We start from the raw sequence: 18979 nt of genomic DNA, 5'->3' as shown, positions 1-18979 counted from the left end.
TAAAGCAACTCTCAGGGAGAGCAGGGCTGCAGCTTAACAACTGCTGACTCTTCACAATTAACCAGAACTAGAATGGCTTTCGCTCATTTATGGGACTGAACATGACCCCGTGAAGAAGCAAGACTACTCCTCATTTCCAAAATGGAGAGAGAAAGAGCACAGAGGAGTGACATGACTGGAGACCATACAGTTAGTAAAAGGGAGGGTAAGAATCAGTGCTTTAGTCCAAGCCCTGCTTTAAACCACAAAAGTAGGGATAAATACAAGCAAGGCACTTTATCCTGCTTCCATTTCTTTACTGCCAGGCAAGGCTAGATTAGAATACATGGAAAGCCCATTCTATGTTTTTACTCAGGTAACTTAGTTACTGTGGTAATGTGTAGTTTTAGATGGACATCTCATTAATTTGATGGGCACATTCTCAAATGTCATTTTGTACCTGGATCCCAGATACTCTAACATCGGAGCAGTCCCAGTATTTCCAAACTGTTATTGGTTTGGTTGAAAATAAATTTCTTAAGGTACTGACAGGTGAGAATTTAGCAATAGTATTTTTGCCATGACTTTTCTGTTCAGGACCTTACAATGGTTATTTGTATCAGGCTATGTCAAGTTTGAAAATTACTCTTCCCTTTGTATCTGTTAATAGTCATAATCACCCTTCCCCTATTATTAACCAATTTCAAACTGGTCATTTTATCCCCACTCCAGCTGGTTCCTTATTACATGTTATTACATGCTGTAAGAATCACAGCAAAGCAAAGTTTCATCTGGTGTAGCATCAATTCTATGTTTAAGAACTTCCACTGGCCCATGACATTAGGCTCCCAGCTGGAACAGAGGCACACTCCTCAACACAGCATATAGGCTACAAGCCTTTGCCCTGTGGGCCCAATCTGGTTGAGGCAATCTTCATCCCCACATTCCTTATGCTTGGGCTACAGCAATCTCTCATATTCTCTAGTCACTTATGACTCTTTCAAGACCTGAGGCCTTTTGCTTATATTTTTTTTCTGCCCCAATGCTTCCCATCTTTTTTATCTGTTCCTTATTCAAGATTTGGATGAAGTGTCACCTCTCCTTTTAAACTGCCACTCTCACAGGCTTAACTTCAGTTCTATTAGAACATTTATCACTTACACTGTAATGACTTATATGCATGGGAACAATAAAGTGAAGTATATATCTCAATGTTTTGATATATAACATCTGACAAAGAGTAGGTCCTAAATGAAGATATGAAACACTGTCAAGAATAAAATATAACCTAATACATCCCACTTTTATTTTTGCCTGCAGGATTTTCATTACTCCTCAGAAATATCTCATAAGGCTTTAAAAATTTGTTTATTATTTACTTAGTTATTTGAGGTAGGGGAGGACATGCTACTGCAATGGAACTCTAGATGCACATATCACTTTGTGCCTCTGGCTTTACATGGGTACTGTGTAACTGAACTCTGGTCAGCAGGCTTTGCGATCAAGTGGCTTTTACCAAGGAGCCAGCTCCATCATAGGGCTTTTAGATGGGCATAACATCTTCATTTAACCAAAGAACTATGGGGCCTATGCCTTTCTAAGCCAGTACTAGACTCAGTTTTCAATATCAGGCAAGAATTCCCTTCTGCTTAGTTGGCCTCATATCCAGTCAGAGAGCAGTTGTGTATCCCCTAACTTATGTGCCATTATTGTACCCATAGGTACATCTTGCCTGGCCCTCATAAGACCTATATTATTCTGAGCTCATCAACATTTTGACAGGGAGGACACAAGGAACAAGACATAGGAAGGAATATCTTGAAAGAGGGTCTTCAGTGGAATGGGTGCAGAGAAGAGAGGAGAAAGAGGAAAGCAGGGCAGTAACATGACCAAATTACACTATGTTCATATTCATATATTAAAGTTCTTACCAATAATAAATGACTTCAGGTCTTGTCCACACATAAAAACTATCTGAATGTAATTAAACTAAATAGCAAAGACGTTCTAGTCAATCACTCTATCACACATTGTGGTCACATGAGAAACAGCATTTTATTCTTTAGCATATTCATTCATCTGGATTTTCCCAAGCTCTGACTGTAAACATGTCTATGCATTTGGAATTTCTTTTATTTTTAATCTTTTTTATATTTTTATTTATTAGAAAGAGACAGACAGAAGACAATGGGTGTGGGAAGCTCCAACCACTGCAAATGAACTCCAGGTATATGTGCTACCTTGTGCATCTGGCTTACATGGGTCCTGGGGAATTGAACCTGGGTCCTTTGGCTTTGCAGGCAATCGCCTTAACCATTAAGCATCTTTCCAGCCCTGGAATTTCTTTTAAATATTCATGCTTTCAGTGCAAAATAGAAGGATAAACAGTTTTTCTCCCAAAAGAGCCCTGAACATACCTTGGGTTCATGACAAGACGTCGGAAGAAGTAAGTCCAGGTCATATAATCCATTGCATCTTGCTTAGATGTTATTGTGCCCCCAGCAATCTCTGCATTTAAGTGGTCAGAAAGCACTCCTAATAAACTAGAGTAAACAAGGCACTGTAAATACACATGAACATAAAATACATTTATCCCATGCTGTCTATATTCATATTTAAACAAGTGTGTTTTAAGTAACTTATGATTTAGTATTTTACTATAATAATTTTGTATAATTTGTATAAATTTGTATAATTTATTATAAATTATTTGATGAGAATTTTGTTTAAATGAACTTTTTACTAATATTTCAGTCAGTAACCTCAGTGAACTGAAGAATCTACAAACTAGTGTGTATGTATGTGTGTGTGATATGTGTGTGTGTGTATGGTTTTGTTTCCTTTTTCTTTTTTTTTTTTTTTGGTTTTGAGGTAGGGTCTCACTCTAGCCCAGGCTGATCTGGAATTCACTATGGAGTCACACGGTGGCCTCAAACTCATGGCAATCCTCCTACCTCTGCCTCCCGAGTGCTGGTATTAAAGGTGTGCACCACCATGCCTGGCTTTGTTTTCTTTTAAAAAAGTAGGTTAGCTGTGTGTGGTAGTTCCTATTTTAATCCCAGCCCTTGGAAAGCAGAGGATAGAGGATCTCCATGAGTTTGAGGCCAGTTTGGGGTTCAGAGTGAGTTCCAGGCAAGCCTGGATAATAACAACACTGCCTTGAAAAACCAACCAAATTAAAAAAATTTTCATGCATAAGTAAGGAGCTTAGAGAGAGAAATTTCACAAAAATACAGGGTAATGTAACATTTTCTCAAAGTAAGTGTAATAATCTGCTGAAAGCAATTACTAGTACAAAAGTACTCAGCAGATGGTAATTAGTGCTATAAATAAATTTTGCTAGGTAGAAAAATAAAACATAGGCAGACAGGAAGCAACCTAGATACATTTAAAAAGAGAAAATGAAAGCCAAGAGACAAAGTCTAAGAGGAGAAACAGAAGAGTGGGCTTGGAAAAGAAGGGAAGAACACACTCATGAAGTGCCCAAGCAAATAGAGAGTGTGAGGAGAGTGGGCAAGAAAGGGATGATGGGGTAACAGAGAACGCAAAGGTATTTCCTCTATTTAGTGACTAGTAAGTGCATGGACAAATACAATGTTCTTGGGTTAAAATGTTCATTTCAGTGTCTCGTACAAAATACAAAAATGGAAGTGATATCCAGCAAAAAGAAACTAAATTATGACACACAGGTCAATAAACAAGTATTGAAAAATAGTTTTAGCAATGGAAATGAAAACATGATGAGATAAACTGAGTGTAAAAGTTTTCACTATAATCCTCTCAATTCACTAGTAGCAAGGAACAATGGGTAATGTGGATGTGAGGAGCAACTGGCAATGTGTACTTGAGGAACCTTGAGTAAGAAATCTCACTTCTGTATTAAAATCTGCTAAAGAGACATCTACATATGAGACTAGAAAAGCAAAATGCTTCACCATAACATTATACATAAGAGGAGAGCACTGTAGATTCTAAATGTACATTAGCGGAGCAATGAATAAAACTACGGAATACTCTATGAGACTAAAAATAACATTAAAAACAGCTGACCTTCTATTGTAATATACCCTGTGAAAATTAGATGTATTATAAATTGGTATGGGATTTTTTTTTTTTTTCCTTTTAGTTCCATTTATTTTCATGCTGAATTTACTCCCGTGCCATAAGTTTTTGTTTCTTCAGCTTTTTCTGGGATATCTTTTTCTTCTGCGCAACCTCCTCTTCTGGTTTTGGAACAATCTGTTCCTTTTCCATGAGGATCATCTCAATATGGCAAGGAGAGCTCATGTAAGGGTTAATCCGACCATGAGCTCTGTAAGTACGGCGGCGCATCTTTGGGTGCTTTGTTCACCTGGATATGTTCAATGACCAGAGAATCCACATCTAAACCCTTAAGTTCAGCATTACTCTCTGCATTTTTAAGCATGTGCAGCAGACATTCAGCACTCTTTTTGGGCCACCGACCCTGTGTCCAGCCCCACTGTTTAGCCTGGGCACACCTACCAACTCCACCATTGTATCGCCGGAATGGCACACACTGCTTCTTTAAAGTGACGTCTTTCAAATACTTAGTGGCTTTTCGGATATGCATGCCCTTGATGGCTTGAGCAGTTTCACGGGTGTTCTTAAAGTGAACACGAAGATTTGAACCCCTTGACTTGCATGATTTTGTAGGGTTTTCTGGGTCGAGAGAGTAGCGAACCATTTTCACAGGTCACCTCACGCCGCTAACAGGAAGAGCTGGTATGGGATTTTTGACAAATGCTTTTTAAAGAAATACATAAATGAAATGTCCATGACTTTCTCATTTGATTTTGTCATGTGGTGACATAGATTCATTTATTTTCACATAACAAATAATGTTTCCAGTATGGAACAAGTTGTACTTTGCAATAATATGTTTTTGTACATTGCCACATTTAATTTACCAATGTTTTGCTTTAGATTTTGGCATCTATATTTATTAGAGACATGAGTCTGTTACATTCTTTGAAACAAATGCTTATTAAGTAGAAACAAAGTAGAAAGCTATTCCTATCTTTTCTACACTTAGAAGGAGAAAAGTCACTTGTAACTAACTTGTAACTCCTTTCTTAAACACTATGAAGAATGCTTATAGGAAAGATTTCTCTCTTTGTGCTTTTGTGTGTATGTACACATGTGTGTACATTTATAAAGTACATGTGTGTGCAGGTATATGTATCTGCATGGATATGTAAAAGGCAGAGGAAAACCTTACATGGTGTTTCTTGGCCATTGTTTACTTATTTTGAGGCAGGTTCTCTTGCTTAACTAGCCCAGTAGGCTAAACTGGCTGGCCAGCAACCCCCAGGCAAACTACCTGTCTCCACAGTGCTGGGATTACAAGAGCATCCTACCACACTGGGTTCTCTCCCTCCAACTCCCCTTGGGTTCTGGGGTTTGAATTCAGGTCCTCATGCTTGAAAGCCAAGCACTTTACTAACTAAGCTATTTCCTTGGCTCAGAAGATTTCTTTATGAAGTCTTAATTTCAGATTCAAATTCTTTGGTAGACTTGATAGTAACTATTTAGATTTTCTTTTTAATTATGTCAGTGATCTAAATTGAAAAGTGTTCATATAAAGTGCTTCATATTTTACTAACTCTTTAATGCCTGTGATGTCTTTTTATTCTTGATATTTAGACATAAAAATTATCAATTTTTTCAACTTGAAAATAAAATGAGCCAGCAAGGCCTAGCTGTGCATGTTGTAGCAGAGCAGTCACCTAGCATGTCTCAGACCTAGGTTCCACCTTCTGGAACATTCACATGGAGCCTAAACAAGCAAGCAACAAAGCTAACCACTAACTTTTGACTCTGTTAATTTTCTAATAAATGTTTATTTCTAATTCATTATATTTTACTTTCTCCTTTTCTCAGTTCAATTTACTAATTTTTCCAAATTCATGAGACAGATACTTATATACATTATTTATTGTTGAAATTTATGGCTTCAAAATTTTCTCTTGACATGCTGTTAGCTTTAGTCTATCATATTTATTTTTACTTTTGAAATTTAGAAAACAGCATTATTTGCACTTGGACTAAAATGTCCAGTAATGACATAGAGTTTAAGTCAGAATCAAGCATGTTTGTCCTTGATGTGGTTTGAATCCAGTAACAGAGATACAGTACACAGAGAAGGACAAGGATAAAAGGTAGAAAGTGGTAAATGTTACAAGTGAAAAATATTTATCTGAGAAAGGAAAAGTTATTGTCATGAGAGAAAATGACTGAAGACTTGTGGCAAGAGGGGTAGTTATTAGGTCCAAAAAGATATGGGTAAATTCTGAAATAAACTAGCAATCTGAACTATTAATTACATGCTCCTTTATTTTAGACACTTACTTGTTTAATTAAAAAACTTTTTTTCCATTAAAAAAGATTCCCAGCCTAGCATTATTGTACTAGACACGTACTATACAAGACAGACACCACTCCTAGTACTGCTGTAAGTACACCACAGCATAGATGGTGAATAGACAGGTGGATTAAGGTAATTGGAAGTCAAATAAATTGCTCATCAAGCAAGTAAGTGGCAAAGCTCAGCATTCAAGCTGGGGCCTTCAATGTAAGGACCAATGTCATATCATGTACAGTAGCCAGAATCCTGTAATATTGAGCTTTTCTGATCCTCCCACCTCCATCTCTTCAGCAATATCCTACCGGTGTGTGCCACCACGTCCGGCTAGTCAGCTTTTCTTAAAAATCAAAATTGCAGGTTATCTTATAGTAAAAATCACAGTAAATAATTTTAACAATTTTTTATATACTGAAACATCAACTTGCTGTGAAATAAATCTTTTTATGTGAGTTCAAAACAAAACTTACCTTGATTCTACTGGAAAAGGCTCATAAAGAAATTTTTTATAAAAATCTTTTTTTATGTCATGAACAAGAATTACAGCTTTCCCTTGGTCATCAAACTGAGGCCTCCCAGCTCGTCCCATCATCTGGAGCACATCTACCAACGAGAGAACAGAGATATTCTGTAGTGTAGTACAGAGTACAATAATCATTAGAGCATGGTTTTAACAGCAACGAATAACACTGCAAATAGAGTATTTAAGAGAATGTGTTATGTATTAAGTTCTTTAATAATATAATAATTTACTCAGAAATTTAACATTAAAACACAGGGCATTATTATGTAAAATGGAGTCCTTAAAAGGATACTTTACACTATTCATCCTCCTTAAAGTATTAAAAACTTGACTTAAGACATATTGCTAATTATTATTATTATTATTTTTCATTTTATTTTATTTTTTGATTTTTTGAGGTAGGGTCTTGCTCTAGCCCAGGCTAACCTGGAATTCACTATGTAGTCTCAGGGAGGCCTCAAACTCACAGCAATCTTACATCTGCCTCCTTAGTGCTGGGATTAAAGGTATGTGCTACGATGCTCATATTGCTATTTTAATTAAACAAGCCAAAGTAAATATCCACAAGAAAATTTCTTTAGTGAAGTCATTTGATTATTATTATTATTATTATTTTTGCCATGGCTAACAGTCTATTTAGGTGCTGTCTTCCTGCCTCCCATGGGACAAATTCCTTTTATAAACTGTAGAAATCTCTCAGGCAATTATGACTTTAAATTGTTAAAGTTAAAACAGGAGTTTAATATATATTTTTCAGTTAGAAAGATTACCTGTAATGGGAAAATCCACATAGCGTTTTGTTTTTCCATCATAATATTCTGTTCCTTTAATGATTACTAAATGAGCTGGAAAGTTTACACCCCAGGCTAATGTGCTTGTAGCAATAAGAACCTAAAAGATAAAAGGCAGCATCTTACATCTAAGTAAAATATAACTTTTAAGTTACTTTAAAATATGTATTTATGTAGGAAAAAATATACCTGAACTTTACAGTTCACAAAAAGTTCTTCAACGGTTTTGCGATCCCTTTCATGGAGTCCAGCATGGTGCATTCCTATCCCGAAAGCCAGTGTCAGCTTGAGGTTGGAATCACGTATCGTTCCAATGATGTTCTCCATCTGCAAGTAAAAGCTTCAATAATTAGCTTTAACTCTCTCTTGCCAAAGCTGCCTATCTACATCATGGATGAGCCTAAACAATGGTACCAAACTGCCTGTATTTGCTGAAAAGAAAACTAATAAATTAAAAAAAAAAACTGACTTACTTCTTGTACCACAGTTTTAATTAAGGTTTAGGAAGCAAATAATGTCTCATTTCATATGATTTTGGAAAGAATTATAATATACTGTTATTTAAATACCCAAACACAAATTTTGATGCCAATTTCATGGGAAAAGTTATTTTTGCTGAAATATACAGAATAAACCATTCTGCCTGGGACTGCAAAAAAAAAATTAGCTTTAAAATGCTCATGCTAAGCATCAGATGTCATGCTGCATGTGACTCACACTGGATGACATTATATGGACATAAACCTATCAGCCCTTCTACAGTTATGGTTAAAGCTGAGTTTATTGAAAAGAATTCTTACTTGGTGAATAGTATCCATCTTGATTTTTTATGCATCAAGGGGAAAATATGATAATAAACAGAATATCTCTTCATAAGGAAAGACTAGTACAAGAAATATAATATTGTTTAACATGATTCCGTGTGTCAGTTATAAAAAATACCTTTTTCTATTTGGATTCATGTTCAAAATTTAGAAAATACAAACCAAAACAATACAAAGAATTAGACATCATTTTCAAGACAGATAGGCATTGTTCTAACATATGCTTCTTACTGTACTCAGTAACATTAAACAAGATAACCTCTCTGTGTCTTTATCTGTAAGTTAAAAATAATGGTAATTTACATATGTATTGAATTTTTGCCTAAAGCCCTGTAATAAGAAATTACTAGCCTTATATGTAAATAGGCAAAAAAGTGTGAAGATGTTTTAAGGACACTAACATCTATTCAAAACTTATCTTTAAGAAAAATCACAACTATAAACATATTAGAGGGCTTCAGGTTATGATATCTCCAAGTCTGAACATCATTAAAAATTTACACTGATAAGGCTGCTGAGATGGCTCAGTCAGTAAAGTGACTGCCACATAAACATTAGGACTTAAGTTCATATTCCCAGCATCCAGGTAAAAGAAAGGCATAGTGGTGTGCACCAGTAATCACAGCACTGAGGAGATGGGTTTTGCTGGTTAAGTAGCTCACTTGGTGAGCTTCAGGTATATTGGAAGACCTTATCTTAAAACAAGGTGGAGAACAATTAAGGAAGATATCCCTCTGGCCTCCAAGCTCCCAAGCACATATGTGCATGTGTATTGGCATATACATGTGCAACTACACACATATACATATGCAAAAAAAACCCAAACTGAATAATTAAAAAAATGTTTTGTTTTTATTTATTTATTTTAAAGAGGAAGGGAAGGAGGGAGAGAGAAGGAAGGAATGGACATGACATGGCCTCCAGCCATTGGAAAAGAACTCCAGATGCATGTGCATCTGGCTTACATGGGTTCTGGAGAACCGAACTTGTATCCATTAGCTTTGCAGGCAAGTGTCTTAACTGCTAAGCTATCTCTCCAGGCCCAAATTGAATAATTTTTCTTTGCTATTGTACAGCTAAACATGTTTCATGTTTTCTGGATGTCTGTCCTTTTAGCAGAAGGGACAGCTTCTCTTATTTGCTTGCCATAGCTCTGGGTTTATTTTTGCATTGAAATTATGGTGAAAACCCAGTATGATTTTTCTACCAATCAACTTGGAAAAAAAAGCCATATAATTCCTTTGAAGTTTTTAATACATGCAAAATTGTATACATTCAAATTTTTGCATTTTTAAACAGTTCATGTCTCCACTTAGCTCACAAGAGGTTTTTATGTCTACATGTTATTTTGAAGTGCATACTTTATATTCTTTGAATATTCTATTACTCTCCATTCTACATGGAAAATAATAACTGTAACACAAATTTGATGGCAACGAGTTTTCTTTATTCCTTGTCAAGAACTAAACAGATGTCCCACTCTCTCTGTGTTTAATGCTCAAGCTCTGCATGCATTTAAAGGAGAGAAAGAACTAAGGTTCATTCTATAGTACAGGACTGCAAGGTTTTTTTTTGGGAATCTCCATGAGTAGAGAAGGCAAAGATCAAGGGATCTATACCTACGCACTCACACTCTGCCTTTTAAAAAACATATTAGTTATATGTACAGATGTACTACCACATGCTCATGGTCATCTACAGTGAATGAAGAGCTATGTACAGTTTCCATATTCCAAAGAGAAACATGAAAGACAAACATTTTTGTCAGACCTCATTTCCTTTTGTTCTTCTACTGAGAACCTGCACACATTTACTCTGATGGTTTTTTATGTACTGAAGAGTAACTCAAAATCTCTAACCAGAGAAGTTGTCAGGCTGATGCAGTTTATGTAACTACATAAAAACAAATTATCCACATAGTTGGTCAGTCCAGTGGTTTTTGTTTACACCGATAAAAACAAAACAAACCTGTAACATTATTAAACATGGGAGCAATCTGTTTTCCACGAATAATTTATAAAATAGGAAGATGAAGTTTGATTAATATTAACTATTAGTTTATAGAAACCACAGACTAGGCCTCATATGATGACATCCACATCAAACATCACTGACAACTTTCACTGTTAAGGGAAGTGTTTAAGCAGTCCATTCTAATTCATACCATCTAGCTGTGTCTCTGATAAGTTCTTTCAGAGATTTCTTTTTCAGTTTTGTTTGCCAATGGAAGAGGTCTGGTGAGGCATTCATGCCCCCCATTTGCATCAGGGCAGGCTACTTCTTTCTCATCCCACCCCACTTTCACATAGATGAATGCACTAAAAAGAATAATTTAACTGGTACTTAAAATCCTCATGAGGACAATCATAAGGAAAAAAAAAAGCTTCATTTATTACATACTTCCTGAAGATGAGTGCAATTAAAAAGCAAAATTTATAGATGTTACAAACATGAAACACAAAATGCTACTAAGGTAACCTGCATAAATATAAAAATAAAACTTTAGGGCTGGAGAAATGGCTTAGCAGTTAAAGCGTTTGCTTATGAAACCTAAGAACCCTGGTTCAATTCCCCAGGACCCATGTTAAGTCAGATGCCAAGGGTGGGGGGTGTGTGCATGCATCTGGAGTTCATTTGCAGTCGCCTCAGGCTGCGGCGTGCCCATTCTCTTTCTCCTTATCTGCCTCTTCTTCTCTCTCTCTCTCTCAAAGAAATATTTTTAAAAATACAATTTTAATGACCTCATACATGTTTGTTACTGTATTTAAAAATAAATTTCATCTTGATCAAAAGAATTTAAGTCAGGCAAAAAAAAAACCCTCAAGATTTTCTTCAAAAACAATGCAAGCTCTAAACATGGTAATATCCATCCATCTACGAGCCTACTTACCTATCTCTATGTATATCTTGAGCACTTAGTATGGGTCCCATTGTGCCTACCAAATTATAAAAATTCTCACATTTCATACTTCGTTGAAGGCAATAAAGTTTTAATATAGCACATTACTTATTTATAGAAGTCATTTAGTTTCTAAGTTTCCATGATTTTTGAATATAATAGAGTATCCTTATTAACCTTGATTCAATACACAAAAATTAAGACCCACAAAAAATATTTGGGCTACCATCTCAATTTTTCCAAAGATATTTGGTAACAGTTCAAGTGGATAAGGGATTATTTATTTAGTACATAAAAATGGATGTCTTAGGACAGTACTGCTTAATTGCCATTAAAAGGAGTTGCCTACAGAGTTAAGACTAATAATGAAGCTGGGTGAGGTGGCACATGCCTTTAATGCCAGTACTCAGCAGAGGTAGGAGGATCACCATGAGTTCAAAGCCACCCTGACTACATAGTGAATTCCAGGTGAGACCCTACCTCAGGAAACAAATGACTAATAATGAAAGAAATAGTTTTAATCTCAACATTCATTTGTGTTCAATAAATATTTGAGGTAGTGTTAGATATTTTACCAATAAACAGCCTTTGAAATATGTCAGGCCATCTGAAAGTTAAACCAAAAAAAGTATTCAATATATAAAAATAAAACAGATCTGTGTTCTTCAAAAATGTGTTCTTTTTGGTCAGTGGGGAGGAGGCACATATGTAAACTGTTGAACCATTTACGTTAACTTAATAGAATTTTTTATATTTTAAATTTATTATACCCAAAAAGCTTTTGTAGAATGATAGGATTCCCTTTAAGTAGATACATTACTCTGGGCCTGAAGTGCATTCCAGTCAGAAAATAATTCAGTAAGTTGATGACAATGCTGGCTCCAAAAGAAAGGAGGAGACCAGATTGGACAAGAATGAGCTAACAGATTGTGCAGCCCAATTCTGTCCATTTGAACGTGATATATTGTTTCAAGATGCGAAAATCCCATACTTTCTCAAAGCGTATCTGTTGTGCTGGTTTTCCCATTTTCACAGAATCCTCATTATTAGAACCCTGTACTCTTTTCAAAGCATGTCAGAATCAGACCATATGCCACTGGGTAAATGCTTATTGATTGTTGAAAATGCTCAACAAAAGATGCACCGAGCATAAGAATCATGGTGTTACAAAGACTTTTCTAAAAGGAAAAAAAAAATGCATAGGTTGCATCTGATAGAGATATTATATAAAGTTTATTTAATTTTTTTGTAATTACATGTATTAATTCCTTATTACACAGTATGGTAGGATAAACTTCCTGAAGGGGGAAAATGACAATGAAATACCTTAGAATATTCTACTGATATGCTAATAGAAAATAATTCAGGAAAAAAGTTTCCAAACTTTACTAATAGTACAAATATTCCATTTTTTTCTATCCCTCTGATATATAAAGATGTCAAATAGTTCACCATATTAAGGAGTTAACATGTGAATGAACATAAACTGGCTGGGTGTGGAGATTAGTAATAGAGTGCCTACCCATGTACAAATAAGTCCCTGGGTTAGGTCCCCAGGAAGGCCAAAGTAAAAAAAAAAAAAAATTACACGTGAAGCAAATGTACAAATAACATGTGAATTGTAAGCAACCAAGTATGACCTAAACAATAATATGTACTTCTTCTATGTTTCCCAAACAAACAATACCATTTTAAATATTTGTCTCTTAGCATGGTCTAATTCATAATGATAATAATACCAAAACTGGATTATAGGGTATGATACTAAAAGTTTTTTAAATTCATGTTTCTGATTTAATTCACTATGCCATCAGAATGGAATCCCAGCATAAACATTTCATATTTGCTTTTGAATACATTTATACTTACATCCATTATTGGAGAGTTCAGATCTCAGTATCTCAGTACATGCTTAAAAGTCTTTCCATATATCAACAAGTTTTCAAATGAAGACAAGACTGCTTAAAGAGGAGTATTACAGACCAATATCTGTTCAAGCAACTCACAGTCTAACCTACTTAGCAGCAAACAACCTGATGTGATGCTCACACAAGTGCAATAGTGGCACACAGCCAGGATGGGAAACTAACTGCTCTTGATTTGGCTAACTGATCTGCTCAGTGGAATGGAACCCATAGCTGGAACTGGGAAACAAGTCAGAACCATATCCCAAAATGAGCACACTCTACATTATCAATCTTCCACCAATTGTGGGCTGGAAGAGGGCCTTCACCTATTATATCCTCTCTAAAAAATAATGGTTATCCCATTTACCTTGTGCTAACTTTACTCTCCATCAGAGAATCTGTTTCTCTTTTTCAGATACACACAGATCCTAAGGAGAGAACCACCCCATCATAATTCAAAAGGGCCCCAACTGAAACTAAGAATAATTAGAGAAACAAGCATGAGTGCTATTTTCTTTTTGAACCTGGTACCAGAACAAGGGTGAAGGAAATAGACACAGAGAACAGTCAACTCCTACCAAACCAGATATCCAGAGACTCAGAGGCTTCCAAGACCTCATCACAGAAACAGACCTAAAATGAACCCAACGTGGCTCAGGAAAATTTGCAGAAGAGGGGGCAGAAAGAATGTTAGAGCCACACATTGGGTCATGATACACAGAGACATTTCCTCCTACCCAAAAGTGATAGCTAACTCCACATTACACAACCCATATACCCCAACAAGAAGGGTCCCTGTGGAGGGGAGAGGACAGACAGGAGGCTAATGATGGTACTAACTTGACTGTATTCACTGACTACAAAACTAATTTTTAAAAAAGGAGTATTGCAGAGTTAACATTTGAAAGTAACAAAATTATAAATACTTTAGTAGCATGAATGAAATCTGAAAAAAATAATAAGCAAAGGGGTGGTATAAACATAACTCCAAGGATCACCATATAACTTTTTAGCAAAGAAACCTGTTTATAAGGTATACTCAGGCTGCTGCACTCAACAGTAATGAAAGTTGAACATTCCTCACCTGAAATACCTATGAACAGAAGGATTTCAACTTTGAGAGGAGAGATTTAAAAATATTCACACAGATATTACTATCTGGCCATCCCTACTTTGAAGTGCTAAAAATATGATACTTGAATGTTCACACAACACTTAACAGTTAACAATTATTAAAAAATTTACTATAGGCAAACCAAGAGAATGAGAGGGCAAGAAAGCAAAAGAGAGAGAGAAAGAATTGGTGTGCCAGGGCCTCTAACTTCTGCAACTGATCTCCAGATGCACATGCCCCTAGTGAGCATGTGTGACTTTGCACACCCAACATGAGTCCTTAGGCTTCACTGGCAAGCGCCTTAACCACTAAGCCATCTCTCCAGCCCTGTCTTAAGTATTTTAACCTATTTACGTCTCACAGTCATCCTGTGAGGATAGAGTTATTACTATAAAAACAAAAATGGGGGCTGGAGAGATAGCTTAATGGTTAAAGTGCTTGCTAGCAGAGCCAAAGGACCTAGGTTTAATTCTTAGTAGCCATGTAAAGCCAGATGCACATGTTGGCACACTTCCTTTGCAGTGGCTAGAGGCCCTGGTGCACCATAATGGAATGAGGATGTAGGTTAGCAAGGTTTTGAGTTTGATCACTGCATCACAAACAGAAGACAACAAAATCAAGGAAACATGTGAGGTGAGATTGGGTTGTTACTTATAACACCAGTTTGGCTGAATGATGTTTAGATTAAAATGATAAATCCAAGTATCTGAAAACACATTTCAGGATTGAGCATGTGAAAATGCTACCATCTTATGTTTCATGAACGTGTCCTTCCTTTGTACTGGTACTACAGTTTTTCACAAATCTCCTTTGAGGTTGCATATAGAATTATAATCAGCAATTTTTTTTTCTAATGCTGTGTGTAATTTAGATAGGCTTCTAGCCAATTAATCTGAATTATCAAGATTTAAAACACTGTTATTTCCCATACTCCTATTTAAATATCTCCCTCTGGACACCTTAACTGGCTTGCTGCAGTCAGAACTCATTCCTGCTTCCAGTGTTCCCCCATCTTCCCTCAGTGATGCTGTAGACTTCAGAGCATGACTGCAGACATTTTGTTCTAGTGTCTTTAGGACAAAAGGTATTATAGAATTCTAATTCATTTCCTCTTATAAGGTCAAAAATAAATAATTATTTTTGCTATAGTCTTCTTTTAGATAACCAGAGTGTATTTAACATGCAGAAGAATAAGAGGCCAGTCCTACATCAAAACCCCAAGGTGCTGACAGGAGTATGGTAAGCAATGACAGAAAAGGAGCCTGCTTTCTCACTTCAGAAACAGAGTCTCACGTAAGGTGTGACAGATGAAAGAAGGGTAGAAGTCTGAGGTTTCAAGCAGTGAACTCAGAAGAAAGCTTTCTCTCTGCCTTTTATCTTTCAGGGCTGTTTGGCCAGTATCCAAAGACCAGCATCACTTGCCTCACATACAGGAAGAAGCTGTAGAGCTCCTGGTGGAAGTTGAGATATCACACTTCTTAGAGCCAAAAAATGGCATGAGGTTAAATTATATAGTAGCATCTAGAAGAGTTGGGTATTTGCTTCCTTTTCTTCCCTTTCTCCTCATTTACTACTCTTTTATATTTAAAAAAAAATTTATGGGGCTGGAGAGATGGCTTAGTGATTAAGCGCTTCCTATAAAGCCTAAGGACCCCGGTTCGAGGCTGATTCTCCAGGACCCACGTTAGCCAGATGCACAAGGGGATGCATGCGTGCCCATCCTGTCTCTCTCTCTATCTGCCTCTTTCTCTCTCTCTCTGTCCATCGCTTTCAAATAAATAAAAATAAAAACAAAAAAAATTTAAAAAAAAATTTATGTATTTATTTTCAAGGGGAAAGAGAGGGAGAATGAATGGGTGTGCCAGGGCCTCTAGCACTACAAACAAACATGGGGAATGTGTGTTATGCATGCATTGTGGGGGTGGCCATCAGTTAAGGGGAAGATGCAATGTCTCTGTGCATAATGTCCTAACTTGTGGCTCTAACAATCTTTTGCCCCCTCTATGTTTTGAATTACTAACTGGAGTGCCTATTTTTTATTACTTTTGCCATCCTTTGTCTATCAAATCTATCTATATTTTCCCAGTTCCACATATACCTTTCCATTTCCACTGTTACCAACCCAGGAGACTCTGAACTCACCATCAGTAATTCCACTGTAAACTCTACTTGAGTCCATTTTCTATGAAGTAGTACACCTTGTGAGATGTAAATGTGGTTTGTTTGGCTTCAACTCTTAGTGCCCTGGACCCTTCCTCCTTTATTAAGTGTTTGGTTCAGTTCGGTGGAGTGTACCTCATTGGAGGCCCTTCATCCTCTAGCATGCTTAACATGCTATGACTACCTGAAGCACGCCTTCTACCGTGCTTATTTTTCATGAGAATCCTTGAGGTTTGATATGTTTGCTTAATTCAACTATTCTCACTCAAATTTTAATTAAATAAAGCCAAGAACTTTTTAAAACACACAAAAAGAAATCAATAAATGTCAGTTTAATTAATGAACTGCTCTGAAATCTGAACTGCTATAAGATCAACAACTTTAGCTTTCACATCTATGTGGGACTTATTGCTCTATGCCTTAAATACTTTTACTTAACATAATGATTTTTAGTTGTATCTTAGTCACATGTAACAGGATTTTCTTAATTTTTTAACGGCTGGATAGTATTTTTTTTTTTTTTTTTAAATTTTTTTAATTTATTTGTTTGAGAGCGACAGACACAGAGAGAAAGACAGATATAGGGAGAGAGAGAGAATGGGCGCGCCAGGGCTTCCAGCTTCTGCAAACGAACTCCAGACGCGTGCGCCCCCTTGTGCATCTGGCTAACGTGGGACCTGGGGAACCGAGCCTCGAACCGGGGTCCTTAGGCTTCATAGGCAAGCGCTTAACCGCTAAGCCATCTCTCCAGCCCTAGTATTTTTTTTTTATTCCTAGGTATCACTTTGTTTATTCATCAGTTGGTAAGACATGTGATAGTGTTTCTACCTCCTGGCTGTTATAAATACTGCTGCCATTAGGGAATGAAGATGTCTCTGATTCATTTTCATTGGCTATATTGCTGAATCAAATATCCTGCTTTATAAAAATATATATATGCTTTATTTTTATTTAAGAGAGAGAGAGAAAAAGAGAGAGAGATGCAGATATATAAGAGAATGGGCATACCAGAGCCTCCAGCTGCTGCAAACGAACTGCAGAGGCATGTGCCATCTTGTGCATCTGGCTTTATAGGGGTCCTGGGCAATAGAACCTGGGTCCTTTGGCTTTGCAAGTAAACACCTTAACTGCTAAGCCACCTCTCCAGCCACATATATTCAACTTTTAACTTTCATAGGAACATTCATACTTCTCCATAATGCCTGAGCTAATTTATACTCTTGCTAATAGTGACAAAGGGTTCTCTTTCCTATATAATCTCACCAGATATGCTATCTAAAGTCTTTTTGATATTTAGGATTATTATTGAGGTGAAACGATACATCATTGTGCTACTGATTTGCATTTTGTTGAAGATCAGTGCTCCTGAGAAATTTGTTTTGTACTTGTATTCACTAGGTGTCCTCTGAGAGAAATGTCCATTTAGATACACTGCATATTTTCTGTTGGATTATTCACTGTTTTGCTATTTGAGGTTTTAGAGCTCTTTACATATTCTGGCTATAAACCTATTGTCAGATATTTATACTGAAAATATTTCCTTCTATTCTGCAAGGCTTTTCCTCAACTATTTGGTGATTTATTTTCCTGTGTAAGTAACTTTGAATTTTATAAACAATTTCTGTGTTTTTGCTTCTGTTTCCTGTATTTATGGGGTCTTATTTATAAAAATCCTTGTTAATTCCAACTCCCCGAAGTACTTTACCTACATTTTCTTTTTTACTTATTTTAGTAATTTTCCTACATTTTCTTCTGTAATTTCATGGTGTCAGGTATTAACATTTAAGTCTTTAGGCCATTTTGGAATTGATATTTGTGATTGGCAAGGAATAGGTATGCAACTTCATTCTTCTCCATGTGAATATCCAATTTCCTAGTACCTTTCATTGAAAGGACTATTTGCTTCTTTGTTTGAGATTGGGTCTCAACCTATCATGGTTCTAGGACTAAACTCAAGGACAGAATTGCAGAATGCCTTATATACAATAATAATAGAAAATAATGTATCTGACTGAAGAACTAACTTTAATAAATACCTTGGGAGGCAATAGTCTTTTTAGCTCCTTTATCACTAGAATGAACTCAGTGAGGCAGCTAGAGACAGTAGCTTGGAAAGGTTTGCGTGCTACTTTGGAAGATGAAGTACACATACATACTAGGATCTGTCAATGAGTCTCTTTACCTCAATGCTAGAACACTAACTTCCAAGAACCACATGGTCAAAAGGATCACAGCAGACCTATGCTGAATATAGAGAGCCAGCATCATCTTTTTTAGCAGAAACCAAACAGGGGAAGTTATTCTCTCTCTCTCTAACTCACTCTATTTCTTTCTCTAACTTATGTATTGTTGCATGGCACAGAGTAAAGCTCTGGCATTCAGATTTTCCTGTTTTGACAT

The 18979-nt window shown here is 36.3% G+C and overlaps 1 protein-coding gene and 1 pseudogene across 1 annotated transcript in view; both read right to left on the bottom strand.

Moving 5' to 3' along the window:
* The window catches only part of Ascc3 (activating signal cointegrator 1 complex subunit 3), a 380520-nt gene that overhangs the window by 90845 nt on the left and 270696 nt on the right, over nt 1-18979 (bottom strand). Inside the window, exons 31-34 of the mRNA XM_045155316.1 lie at nt 7865-8002; nt 7655-7775; nt 6832-6964; nt 2397-2522 (exon numbers count right to left, since the gene is read on the bottom strand). Of these exons, the coding sequence (XP_045011251.1) occupies nt 2397-2522; nt 6832-6964; nt 7655-7775; nt 7865-8002 (518 nt within the window). The remainder of the gene's footprint in view (nt 1-2396; nt 2523-6831; nt 6965-7654; nt 7776-7864; nt 8003-18979) is intronic.
* Nucleotides 4084-4714, bottom strand: LOC101606971 (annotated as a pseudogene).

The sequence above is a fragment of the Jaculus jaculus genome, chromosome 7, assembly GCF_020740685.1.
Source record: "Jaculus jaculus isolate mJacJac1 chromosome 7, mJacJac1.mat.Y.cur, whole genome shotgun sequence".
Lineage (NCBI taxonomy): Eukaryota > Metazoa > Chordata > Mammalia > Rodentia > Dipodidae > Jaculus > Jaculus jaculus.
Note: the sequence above shows the minus strand (reverse complement) of the source record. Positions and strands in the feature narration are given on the sequence as shown.